Genomic DNA, 14,499 nt, shown 5'->3' on the forward strand with positions numbered 1-14,499 from the left:
AGTGACGTTTTAAACGCTATTAGCGCGCACCCCGCTAACTAGCTAGCCATTTCACATCGGTTACACCAGCCTAATCTTGGGAGTTGATAGGCTTGAAGTCATAAACAGCGCAATGCTTGAAGCATTGCGAAGAGCTGCTGGCAAAACTCACGAAAGTGCTGTTTGAATGAATGCTTACGAGCCTGCTGGTGCCTACCACCGCTCAGTCAGACTGCTCTATCAAATCATAGACTTAATTATAATTTAATAAACACACAGAAATACGAGCCTTAGGTCATTAATATGGTCGAATCCGGAAACTATCATCTCGAAAACAAAACGTTTTTTCTTTCAGTGAAATACTGAACCGTTCTGTATTTTATCTAACGGGTGGCATCACTAAGTCTAAATATTCCTGTTACATTGCACAACCTTCAATGTTATGCCAAAATTCTGGCAAATTAGTTCGCAACGAGCCAGGCGGCCCAAACTGTTGCATATACCCTGACTCTGCGTGCAATGAACGCAAGAGAAGTGACACAATTTCACCTGGTTAATATTGCCTGCTAACCTGGATTTCTTTTAGCTAAATATGCAGGTTTAAAAATATATACTTGTGTATTGATTTTAAGAAAGACATTGATGTTTATGGTTAGACACACGTTGGAGCAATGACAGTCCTTTTTCGCGAATGTGCACCGCATCGATTATATGCAACACAGGACAGGCTAGATAAACTAGTAATATCATCAACCATGTGTAGTTAACTAGTGATTATGATTGATTGCTTTTTATAAGATAAGTTTAATGCTAGCTAGCAACTTACCTTGGCTTCTTACTGCATTCGCGTAACAGGCAGGCTCCTCGTGGAGTGCAATGTAAAACAGGTGGTTAGAGCGTTGGACTAGTTAACCGTAAGGTTGCAAGATTGAATCCCCGAGCTGACAAGGTAAGGTCATTCTGCCCCTGAACAAGGCAGTTAACCCACCGTTCCTAGGCCGTCATTGAAAATAAGAATGTGTTCTTAACTGACTTGCCTAGTTAAATAAAGGTGTAAAAAAAAAGAAAAGATTGGCAAATCGGTGTCCAAATATACCGATTACCGATTGTTATGAAAACTTGAAATCGGCCCTAATTAATCGGCCATTCCGATTAATCGGTCGACCTCTAATATATATTGTGTGATCCTGTTTGTTAAACAGTTCAGTTCAGGAGTATGGATTCAGTTCCACCAAGGATGGCGAGCCGCCCAAACCCAGGACATGGATAAGAAGATTTGCATGCAAATATTTATTTTCCTTGGAGGTCACTGAATTTGCACTGCCATACTACGGTGTGGTAGGATTTTTCTTGCAAGACATCATTGCATCATACATTTCAGTGGGTTTGTTTTAAGCACATGCTACATGTAAACACCTTAAATCAAATCAAAGTTTATTTGTCACGTGCGCCGAATACAACAGGTGTAGTAGACCTTACAGTGAAATGCTTACTTACAGGCTCTAACCAATAGTGCAAAAAGGTATTAGGTGAACAATAGGTAGGTAAAGAAATAGAACAACAGTAAAAAGACAGGCTATATACAGTAGCGAGGCTACATACAGACACCGGTTAGTCAGGCTGATTGAGGTAGTATGTACATATAGATATGGTTAAAGTGACTATGCATATATGTGTTTAGTGTTTATTGATAAGCACAGTCACTCACATTTGATTCCATCTCATAGTGGTTAATGCCAGTATTTGTGAATTGGTTTGTGTTTTCTGTGGATTCATGTTTATCGTATTGCTATTGAACTTTGAACATATCAATATTTACTGAAGGTGATTCATTTTTTTGAAAGTATTTTTATTTACAAAATACAAGCCGGCATTCTTTTCCTAAATGATTCAGTTGTGTAGTTTTCATTTCTCCTTACTGCTCCAGTGGTGAACTGCTCCAATGGAGTTTAAGCTTAAAAATACAATAGCCCATAGTGTTAAGCAATTGTTACACACACATTTCATTCTAGCTCACAATTGAGAACGGCTGTGTATTCCTGCCAGCATTGGTGACGTGTAGGCCTATGTCTATGTAGCCTTGTGACACTGTCCAACTGGACTCTGCCGGTCCCTACTTAAACGTAATAGATTTTTGAGAAATAGCATTCACACATGGGGAGGCTTTATTTCAATGCATTTTTCAATTTTAGGCTTTTTAAACACATTCCATTCTCCTTTCTCTTGTTCATATTATGGCTATAATGCCACTAATATTTCTTTGTAATTTAGCTTTTACATGTGTACCTTTCTGTTTTTATAATAATATTTAATTTGTAGAGCGCTTTTCCCACACTCAATGCACATGTGAAGCTTGTTGGTGCTTGCATCTGCGCACAAATCACTGGACTCCTGCAGTTTGAGATTATTTATTTATTTTTATTTATGAAATGAAGCTGACTGTAACGGTCGTCGTATATACTGGACCAAGGCGCAGCGGGTTGAGTGCTCATTTTAACTTTTATTGAACACTAAATAAACAAACAAGAAAAAACGAACGAACGCACAATATTACAGGCTAAACACAGCAGTGCAAAAACAACTTCCCACAAAGGACAGGTGAAAACAGGGCTACCTAAGTATGACTCCCAATCAGCAACAACGATGTACAGCTGTTCCTGATTGAGAGCCATACCAGGCCAACACAAAGAAATACACAACATAGAGCATAGAAATACCAACATAGAACATAACCAAAAACCCTGGAATACTCTAAACAAACACCCCTCTACATAAACACATATACCAACAAACCCAAACCACATAAAACAAACACCCCCCTGCCACATCCTGACCAAACTACAATAACAAATAACCTCTTTACTGGTCAGGATGTGACACTGACACTCACCTTTTATTATTTACGATTTGTTCCTGATGTTTTAGCCTTATGAAATATATTTAAATTATGGGGTTTCTATTCCAAGAAAAACAAAAATACATATGTCTTGCCTACCTAAAACATCCATTAATAAATTTGAAGACCTTCAAAATAAACAACATATCCTAATGTTAGAAAGTAAAAAATACACTAGATACAGTGCATTCGGAAAGTATTTTGTTACGTTACAGCCTTATTATAAAATGTATTACATTGCTTTTTCCTCATAAATCTACAAACAATAATGTCAAATGACAAAGCAAAAACAGGTTTTTAGAAATGTTTGCAAATCGATAAAAAAATACAAAACCGAAATATCAAATTTAAATAAGTATTCAGACCCTTCACTCAGTAATTTGTTGAAGCACCTTTGGCAGGGACTACAGCCTCAAGTATTCTTGGGTATGGCGCTACAAGCTTGGCACACCTGTATTTGGGGTGTTTCTCCCATTCCACTCTGCAGATCCTCACAAGCTCTGTCAGAAGGGGAGCGTCACTGCACAGCTTTTTACAGATCTCTCCAGAGATGTTCGATCGGGTTCAAGTCCGGGCTCTGGTTGGGCTACTCAAGGACATTCAGAGACTTGTCCCGAAGCCACTCCAGCTTTGTTTTGACTGTGTGCTTAGGGTTGTTGTCTTGTTGGAAGGTGAACCTTTGCTCCAGGCCGAGTTCCTGAGCGCTCTGGAACAGGTTTTAATCAAGGATCTCTCTGTGCTTTACTCAGTTCATCTTTCCCTCGATCCTGACTAGTCTTCCAGTCCCTGCCGCTGAGAAACATCCCCACAGCATGATGCTGCCACCACCATTCTTCACCGTAGGGATGGTGCCAAGTTTCCTCCAGACGTGACGCTTGGCATTCAGGCCAAAGAGTTCAATCTTGGTTTCATCAGACCAGAGAATATTGTTTCTCATGGTCTGAGAGTCATTAGGTGCCTTTTGGTAGACTCCAAGCGGACTGTCATATGCCTTTTACTAAGGAGTGGCCACTACCATAAAGGCTTGATTGGTGGAGTGCTGCAGAGATGGTTGTCCTTTCGGAAGTTTCTCCCATCTCCACAGAAGAACTCTGGAGCTCTTTCAGAGTGACCATCGGGTTCTTGGTCACCTCCCTGACCAAGGCACTTCTCCCCCAATTGCTCAGTTTGGCCGGGTGGCCTGCTTTAGGAAGAGTCTTGATGGTTCCAAGCTTCTTCCATTTAAGAATGATGGAGGCCACTGTGTTCTTGGGGACCTTGAATGCTGAAGAAATGTTTTGGTACCCTTCCCCAGATCTGTGCCTTGACACAATCTTGTCTCTATGGACAATTCCTTCAATCTCATGGCTTGGTTTTTGCTCTGACACTCACTGTCAACTGTGGGACCTTTTATATAGATAGGTGTGTGCCTTTCCAAATCATGTGCAATCAATTGGATTTACCACAGATGGACTCCAATCAAGTTGTAGAAACATCTCAAGGATGATCAATGGAAACAGGATGCACCTGAGCTCAATTTCGAGTCTCATAGCAAAGGGTCTGAATACTTATGTAAATAAGGTATTTCAGATTTTTTATTTTAAGACATTTGCAAACATTTCTAAAAACCTGATTTCCGCTTTATAATTATGGGGTATTGTATGTAGTTTGATAAGGGGAAAAGAAACAATTTAATCAATTTTAGAATAAGGATGCAACATAACAAAATGTGGAAAAGTAAAGGGGTCTGAATACTTTCCGAATGCACTGTATAGGCTACTGTGGGTGGGGTAGGCTAAATAATTACTACAGAATAGGCCTAATTAAAAGAATTATGATACAGGAAATAAAAAATGCTAGGCATAGCGTGGCTGAGCAGTACCAGAGTGGGAGAGAAGGCAGACAATTCTTTAAATCTGCTCGTATTAAACTCTGCTCCTTGCTCCACACTCACACACTTACATTCTCTGGAATTCAAAAGCAGCCCTGCTTTATATATTATTTTTACCCCCTTTTTCCTCCCCAATTTTGATCTTGTTACATCGCTGCAACTCTCCAACGGGCTCAGGAGGTGAAGGTTGAGTCATGCGTCCTCTGAAACATTACCCGCCAAACTGCGCTTCTTAACACCCGCCCGCTTATCCCGGAAGCCAGCCGCACCAATATGTTGGAGGAAACACCGTTCACCTGATGACCGAGGTCAGCCTGCAGGTGCCCGGCCCACCACAAGGAGCTGCTAGAGCGCGATTAGCCAAGTAAAGCCTCCCCGGGCAAACCCTCTTCTAAACCGGATGATGCTGGGCCAATTGTGAGCCACCCCATGGGACTCCTGATCACGGCCGGTTGTGATACAGCCCGGGATCGAACTCTGGTCTGTAGTGATGCCTCTAGCACCGCGATGCAGTGCCTTAGACCGCTGATCCACTCAGGAAGCCCCTATATCAAAGATCTTTCAATGAACAATCATATTGATGATGGAATCAATGAATGAATGGCTGCAGCAACCATTACACGGTCTGACAAGCTGCATAACAAATGAGGCCTAATTTGACAACATAACAATTATGTCCTTAGTATCACTTTTGAATGACTTAGCTACATTTTTTGGCCAAATGTATTGTTTTAAAGCAAATTCGCTGCAATTCTACACATTTTGCCATTGCTTATGACATGTTCATATGTTATCGGTGTGGCCCCCTACCAAAAAAAAGAATCATCCGGTAATCTGGCCTCAAATGTGATTGCACAACAAGACTGAATGATGTGCTGAACAATCTTGAAAGTCTGTTTTTCCTCACAACTATCATCTGAAGGTAAGTCTTGCTGAATGAATGTTAAACACAGCCAATTTAAGCTTGTTTTGGCCATCAAAAGCATCAAAAGGGGACAGGAAATGCTTTGATATTGTCTGGCAGTCACAGAGGCCTTGAGTGGTTAGTCTATCAGAGAGTGTTTTTGAAGTGCTATCAAAATATTTACTTGCCGACTACAACTTAATCAAGTGACTTCTCTCGCCTGAAGACATTTTTAAAATACAATCAATAATTCAACGACAACTTACAGTTTCTGAAGACTCTGGTACTTATAGAATATGTCACCGTTCAATATCTGAAGCCGGTTCCTTTGAAGGGACCTATGGGATGTGATTAGTTCATAAGATCGACCAGATAATTAAAAAACAACAAACACAACATTGTGCCACCAAACAATACTGTGTGAATTAAAAATGATGAAAACCTTTTCATTTTAATCACTAGGTTCTCGGCTCATTGTCTGTTTGAGGTTGGAACTAATCACATTTCTATGTGACCACATTGTGTGTATTCGGGACAATCTTCCAATTACATTTGAAATAGAATTGGTGATAGAACATATCATTATTCCAAACAGAAGGAGCATCTTTCTTTATAGTGTGACGGAATGCATCATTTTGCCATTTTAGTCATTATCTAAACTCATTCCACCTCGATTACCACGGTGGCCATGTTACCCGAGGTTATGGAGATCAGCTTTGAATTAGTGAAGAAAGTATTTTAATTGAAAGTTAACAATGCGGAGCGTGCCGCAGCAGTCTACAGGACCTTAATGAAAGACGAGCCAATTGGGGAAAGAGGAGGCGGCAATGATATGCAATTGACACTATTAAATGACCCCATCTGCAAATTGGGCTTTCGAGGTTTACCCATCGAGCAAATTAATAGTCAAGTGGAACTGGATGTCCGCAATGGGCACAGATCATAAATATATGGCCCAAATGTTCCATTATCTAAACAATGTGTGGACAATATGACAGTGAGACAAAATATTGTGAGACCAAGAAAGGGCGAGCTCTATGTGATAGTTTATAGTCATTGTCATTATTTTGCATAATGTATGGATTGAAATGATAATGTATATTATATATCCTACTGTTTATGAATTACTTTTGTCATAATGATTTCCTTCTGTTAAAGTTTTTCTCACATTACAGCAGGCTTCAGTAAAGAGGTTCATGCCTCTTTTAACTCTTCCAATTGAGAAAAATAATGTTCCAGTACAGGAGAGAACAGCCCTAAGACTTAAACCAACCTTCAAAAACAAAATTCCATCGAGACACTCATTAGCTAAGTGCGAGAGACACTTGGATAACTGCAAGAGACACTTTGTTTAAATATTTTTTCTCTTCCAATTCATAGGAGAAACAGGAAAAAGTATCTGCACACTTCCAGTCAGATGCAAATGTATGTATGCGAATGCGTGGTTGTGTGTGTGTGGCAACTCACATCATGGTGACGTTAACGGACACGGCTGGGACATAGTGAAACTGTGCACCGTCACAGTCCAGCTCCAGATCTCTGCACTGACACAGCTCTGGAACAGCCTCCAGCACTGGATGAGGAAGAGAAAGGACAGAGGGAAGAAAGATATTAATGACTGACGCAGATCCACATAGGAGCTGGACAAAAAAAAATAACAATGAAAATAAATGTCAACAAGGTCTTTGGACAACACTGTTGTTTTAGAACTAGCTTTACCTAAGATTACATGGAGACATGGGAGAGTGTCGGGGACCAACCTTAATCACTGCATATGTACAGTAGAGCCACACGTGACGGATGTGACTGCTTGCTTTGCAGTTTCGCTTTCTTCCCAGTCTCGGGCACAATGTCCTTGCAAAGGCTCCAGCTACCCTCTGCTTCGCAAACACGTTACCGCCCGCTTGACAACGTCTTTGCCCATTACGACACCGAAAGTTAACATTTCGTTAGCACGAGTGGAGACATTTCAAGATGTGGAATGAGGTTACTGCACAATCTCAACACCGTTACACACGGCCACAGAGAATTTAATTGAAGCAGCAATCGATTGAATTGGGGCCTCATGCCAGAGGAAAAGACAATTATTTTTTCAAATTCAATAAGTCCAGGTTCCGACAGGAAATGTGTAAAAGGATAATAGCATTCAGTAAAGTGGGTATCAGAAATAATTCCTTTATACTGTGTCTGAGGGGATTTATAATCAGGCATAAAGGAAATGATTAGACTCCATGGAAATACTAAAATATCAATGGTATTCAAAGTTCTGTAGTGTTGATTTCCTTTTTCCTTGCAAGTTAATTGATCATCGAGTACACTTATTGGGTCCTGACTAAATTAGTCTCTGATTAAAGGGGAAGAATGGAAATCAGCAATCTGGGGGTCCGCATATTTTTCCCCCAATGTTTTTATGAATGTCGCTAAATTACATACCCACAGTCGAAGAGAGGAGAGTATCTTCTTTCTAATAATGTCAATTTTAATTATCAACTAATATTGAGCCAATTACACTCACTGTAGTAGCTGACATACAGTGCATTCCGAAAGTATTCAGACCCCTCCCCATTTTAATGTTATAGCCTTATTCTAAAATTGATTGGGTTTTTTGCACCCTCATCAATCTACACACAATTCTCCATAACATCAAAGCAAAAGCAGGTTTTTAAAAATGTTTGCAAATGTAAAACAAATAACATTTACATAAGACCCTTTACTCTGTACTTTGTTGAAGCACCTTTAGCAGCGATCACATACTTTAGTCTTCTTGGGTATGACGCTACAAGTTTGGCACAACTGTTTTTGGGGAGTATTCTCTGCAGATCCTCTCAAGCTCTGTCAGGTTGGATGGGGAGCGTTGCTGCACAGCTATTTTCAGGTCTCTCCAGAGATGTTCGATCGGATTCAAGTCTGGGCAAATGAGGACATTCAGAGACTTGTCCAGAAGCCATTCCTGCGTTGTCATGGCTGTGTGCTTAGGGCCAGTTGTATCCAATTGGTACTTAGTCTTGTCTCATCGCTGCAACTCCTGTACGGACTCGAGAGAGGCGAAGGTCGAGAGCCGTGCATCCTCTGAAACCCAACCAAGCCGCACTGCTTCTTGACACAATGCCAGCTGCACTAATGTGTCGTAGGAAATATCGTACACCTGGCAACCGTGTCAGCATGCACTGTGCCCGGCCCGCCACAGAAGTTGCTAGTGCACGATAGGACAAGGATATCCCTGCCGGCCAAACCCTCCTCTCACCCGAACGATGCTGGGCCAATTGTGCGCTGCCCCATGGGTCTCCTGGTCACGGCTGGCTGCGACAGAGCCTGGACTCGAACCCAGTATCTCTAGTGGCACAGCTAGCACTGCGATGCAGGGCCTTAGACCACTGTGCCACTTGAGAGGCCTGAAAGTGAACCTTCGCCCCAGTCTGAGGTCCTGAGCGCTCTGGAGCAGGTTTTCATCAAGAATCTCTCTGTACTTTGCTCCGTTCATCTTTCCCTCGATCCTGATTAGTCTCCCAGTCCCTGCCGCTGAAAAACATCCCCACAGCATGATGCTGCTCCCACCACCATGCTTCACGGTAGGGATGGTGCCAGTTTTTCTGTAGATGTGATGCTTGGCATTCGGGCCAAAGAGTTCAATCTTGGATTCATCACACCAGAGAATCTTGTTTCTCATGATCTGAGAGCCCTTTACTGTAGGCGGCGTTTGGCAAACTCCAAGTGGGCTATCATGTGCCTTTTTACTGATTTAGTGGCTTCCGTCTGGCCACTCTACCATAAAGGCCTGATTGGTGGAGTGCTGCAGAGATGGTTGTCCTTCTGGAAGGTTCTCGCATTTCCACAGAAGAACTCTGGAGCTCCGTCAGAGTGACCATCGGGTTCTTGGTCACCTCCCTGACCAAGACCCTTGTCTCCCGATTGCTCAGTTTGGCCAGGTGGCCAGCTCTAGGAAGAGTCTTAGTGGTTCCAAGCTTTTTCCATTTAAGAATGATGGAGTCCACTGTGTTCTTGTGGATCTTCAATGCTGCAGAATTTTCCCGGACAATTCCTTTGACCTCATGGCTTGGTTTTTGCTCTGCCATGCACTGTCAATTGTGTGACCTTATACGTATAAACTGGTGTGTGCCTTTCCAAATCATGTCCAATCAATTGAATTTACCACAGGTAGACTCCAATCAAGTTGTAGAAACATCTCAAGGATGAGCAATGGAAACAGGATTCACCTGAGCTCAATTTTGAGTCTCATAGCAAAGGGTCTGAATACTTACATTTCTAGTTAAAGTTTGGACACACCTACTCATTCAAGGGGTTTTCTTTATTTTTACTATTTTCTATAGTGTAGAATAATAGTGAAGACAAACTATGAAATAAGGAACCACACATGCGGAGATCATCCGTTCACCTACTCTGCGTCTCATAAAGACAGCGGTTGGAACCATAAATCTCAAATTTGGACTCATCAGACTAAAGGACAGATTTCCACCGGTCTAATGTCCATTGCTCGCGTTTCTTGGCCCAAACAAGTCTCTTCTTCTTATTGGTGTTCTTTAGTGGTGGTTTCTTTGCTGCAATTCAACCATGAAGGCCTGATTTCACGCAGTCTCCCCTGAACAGTTGATGTTGAGATCTGTCTGTTACTTGAACTCTGTGAAGCATTTATTTGGGCCGCTAACTCTATTGAATTTATCCTCTGCAGCAGAGGTAACTTTGGGTCTTTCTTTCCTATGGCGGTCCTCATGAGAGCCAGTTTCATCATAGCGCTTGACGGTTTCTGCGACTGCACTTGAAGAAACTTTCAAAGTTCTTGACATTTTCCGGATTGACTGACCTTCATGTCTTTAAAGTAATGATAGAAGGTTTTTTCTCTTTGCTTATTTGAGCTGTTCTTGCCATAATATGGAATTGGTCTTTTACCAAATAGGGCTATCTTCTGTATACCACCCTTAACTTGTCACAACACAACTGATTGGCTCAAATGCATTAAGAAAAATAAATTCCACAAATGAACTTTTAACAAGGCACACCTGTTAATTAAAATGCATTCCGGGTGACTACCTCATGAAGCTGGTTGAGAGATTGCCAAGAGTGTGCAATGCTTTCATCAAGGCAAAGGGTGGCTACTTTGAAGAATCTCAAATATAACATATATTTAGATTTGTTTAACACTTCTTTGGTTAGTACATTATTCCATATGTGTTATTTCCTGCTGTTGATGTCTTCACTATTATTATACAATGTAGAAAATAGTAAAAAATAAAGAAACCCTGGAATGATTAGGTGTGTCCAAACGTTTGACTGGTACTGTATGTAAGTAAGGTATTTCTGTTTTGTAATTTAAATAAATTAGCAAAAAAATGTAAACAGTTTTTGCTTTGTCATTATTGGGTATTGTGTGCAGATTAAGGGGATTTAAAAAAAAATCCATTTTAGAATAAGGCTGTAACGTAACAAAAAAGTCAAGAGGTCTGAATACTTCCCGACTGCACTGTAGGCTTTGAAAAAGCACCCATGAATAGACAAGCACTGGCTTGGACATACATTTTTGCCAACACATGGCTAACCTTTGTTTAACCAGCTAATCAGCTGCTCTTAGTGAAAATGGAGTCACCTTTCTAGCTAATAGGCTATGTAAGAGTTTACACTTCCTCTAACAAATTCTAATGTAGGGAAGTAAAAATACCTATCTACCAAATCTATTCATTTTTAAATGTTGATTACTTCTCCTTGCCATTATCATTCACCTGATAAGACGTTCTTTTTTTTGGCTAATTTATGATGGAGGACCCTGGGTCACCAGTTTGCCTGGGAGGGGGCCCCTGGGCAAGGAAATGTTGAAGACCTCTGATCCACAGGTATAGTGTGGCCATCTTAGAATGCATCAACATTAATTTCTCAAACTCTTTAGGGACTATTGTGATGAGTCCAAAGACCACATTTGTAGTGAATCTGACTATTAGTTTATGAGAAGATTTTTTTTAATGATTATTTTAAGCATTAGTGTTACATAGAGAAAAATGTGAATTGTTCATAATTTCCTTATTTTTAAGATATCAATGCCAAACTCAACAAGGTTCATCATGGTGGCCCAAAGAGTTAAGTCATAGGCCATTGATGAGTGGATTTACAAAGGATTTAAGCAGAGATGTAAAATCTGATTTCTTAATAACTCAACCATCTCTTAACCAATCCCGTAGCTTTTCTCAAACGAATTTAAGATATATACAATGGGCCAACATACCGAATTGTCTTGTGAGAATATGTTTTTCAAAGGTTTTCCCAAATTTCCAAGACAGGGGAAAATGTATCCTGACAGATCTGATGGGTCCCTGAGGCAAATTTTGTTCAGCATTAGGAAAGACACAGACATACAACGTTTCAAGTCTCTAGGTCAAATGGGGCAACTGATATGAGGGTTTAAGTGAGACTGCTTATAACAGCGCCCCTTTAGGCCAATCAGTACTATTTTTGACAAGTTACTCATGGCCTCTAATTTCTGTGTTCCGAATTAGAAAAAAAGTGACCAATCTATGCTTGGGTTATTTGACCATGTCAAGAAAAACAAATCTAAGAATAACAATAGGTTTCACAGCTTTGATGTGAAGCCCCTAAGAAACAAAAGCATCTGAATGTTTGATTTGGAGATTAGAGTGGCGGAGTGGTCTAAGGCACTGCATCGCAGTGCTACAGGCATCACTACAGATCCGGGTTCAATCCCGGGCTGTGACGCAACCGGGAGACACATGAGACGGCGCACAATATGCCCAGCATTGTCCGGGTTAGGGGAGGGTTTGGCCAGCTGTGATGTCCTTGTCCCATCACGCTCTAGTGACTCCTTGTGGGGCTGGGCGCATGCACACTGACTTCTGTCGCCAGCTGTACGGTGTTTCTTCCGACACATTGGTGTGGCTGGCTTCCGGGTTAAGCGAGCAGTGTGTCAAGAAGCAGTGCGGCTTGGCAGGGTCGTGTTTCGGAGGACGCATGGCTCTCAACCTTCGCCTGTCCCGAGTCCGTATGGGAGTTGCAGTGATGTGACAAGACCGTAACCACCAATTTGGATATCACGAAAAAATAAGTTAGTATAGTTGTTCTTTCACATTACAAAACACAATAAGGGTTCAAACAACTAACTTACACATTTGGGAGGAACATAGGGTCTGTTGAAGGGTCAGCTACAATGCAGTGGCTCGGAAGATGTTTAGCTCCAGAGCACATACTGGTACCTTGGATCTCTGGACAACTACAATTGCTTCATAAATCTGTGACGCACTGCTTAATAAATCTACACGTTAATGTGGAGATAGCAAATGGACTGGGATTGTGTTTTTGGGTCCATTACTTTTGAAGAGTACCAATTGTGCATAGGCACGACCCACATCCTACACAGAGTGCTATATGGACATCCGATGAAAGGCCTAATACTCCAAGTCGATATTCATGTAATAACAAGGAATTCCCCTCGACCACGCTCACAAATTAGGGAAAACAAACATTCTTTCCTATTGAACCCCATTGTAAAAGAGCAAATTTCGTAAATTTTTGTTATACAGAAATAATGAAATATTGCCAGAAAAGCTGATGTTGTTCAATGTACATGTAACCAGGTAAAAACTCCCGACCCACAGTTTCTCAATGCTCCCACGAAAGGAAATAGAGCATGCAAGAAGAGCCCTGTGGCTTCAGGCTATTCGGCATGAGAGAGTGTGAAATGTGTGTCCAAGTAGGCTACACGTAGCTATGTGTGTGGAAAACATTTAATCACAGATAAGACATTTAACTTGTTTAGTATAGTCCGTTTGTAACTCCACTCACTACTTGTAGCTACTGTATATAGTCAGTTTGTTTGTGTTGTTGGTCTTGGCTTGCTTAATGTTCCGGTCAGTAGCTAGCTAGCACTCATTCACGTGGCTGCCAGCACTGTCATGAGAAGGGCCATGAGAGAAGCCCTACAATATTATGTTTTTCGAAGTAGTGAGAACGCTCAGGAGCAGGCAATGTTGAAAACTAATCTTTAGATGTGTACTTTTCTTAAATGTAGTTTTGTAACTGAGTAAAAAAAGAAGTCAACAAAAATATTGTTTGAAAAAAGTCAGTATTTGCTTTTGAGCCACAGGCAGGCGGGCCGCAGCATTCTACAATGCCTTCAGAAAGTATTCAAACCTCTCGACTTTTTCCACATTTTGGTGTTACAGTGTGAATTTAAAGTGATTACCTTTTGATTTTGTGTTAATTCCACCCCATAATGTGGAATTAATGTTTTTAGGAATTTTTACGATTTAAGAAAAAATTAAAAGCTGTCTTGAATTAATAAGTATTCATCCCCTTTGTTATGGCAAACCTAAATAAGTTAATGAGTAAAAATGTGTTTAACAAGTCACAAGTTACATGGACTCACTCTGTGTGCAATAATAGTGTTTAACATGATTTTCGAATAACTACCTCATCTCTGTACCCAACACATACAATTATCTGTAAGGTCCCTCGGTCGATCAGTACATTTCAAACACAGATTCAACCACAAAGACCAGGGAGGTTTTCCAAAGCCTTGCAAAGAAGGGCACTTATTGGTAGATGGGTAAAAAAAAAAAAAGCAGACATTGAATATCCCTTTCAGCGTAGTGAAGCTTGTAATTACACTTCGGATGACTTTAAAACAGTTTGAGTTTAATGTCTGTGATAGGAGAGGATGGATCAACAACATTTTAGTTGCTCCACAATACTAGCCTAAATGATAGAGTGAAAAGAAGGAAGCCTGTACAGAATAAAAATATTCCAAAACATACATCCTGTTTGCATTAAGGCATTAAGTAAAACTGAAAAAAAGCTGAATATAAAGCATTATGTTTGGGGCAAATCCAACAC

At 40.8% G+C, this 14,499-nt stretch overlaps 1 protein-coding gene across 1 annotated transcript in view; it reads right to left on the reverse strand.

Annotated features, from left to right (window-relative positions):
- rxfp1 (relaxin family peptide receptor 1) overlaps window positions 1-7,573 on the reverse strand; it is a 32,449-nt gene extending 24,876 nt beyond the window's left edge. Inside the window, exons 1-2 of the mRNA XM_082955504.1 lie at window positions 7,540-7,573; window positions 7,117-7,222 (exon numbers count right to left, since the gene is read on the reverse strand). Of these exons, the coding sequence (XP_082811630.1) occupies window positions 7,117-7,222; window positions 7,540-7,573 (140 nt within the window). The remainder of the gene's footprint in view (window positions 1-7,116; window positions 7,223-7,539) is intronic.
- Between the last annotated feature and the right edge of the window lie 6,926 nt (window positions 7,574-14,499).

The sequence above is a fragment of the Salmo salar genome, chromosome 09 (genome assembly GCF_965601325.2).
Source record: "Salmo salar chromosome 09, fSalSal1, whole genome shotgun sequence".
NCBI lineage: Eukaryota > Metazoa > Chordata > Actinopteri > Salmoniformes > Salmonidae > Salmo > Salmo salar.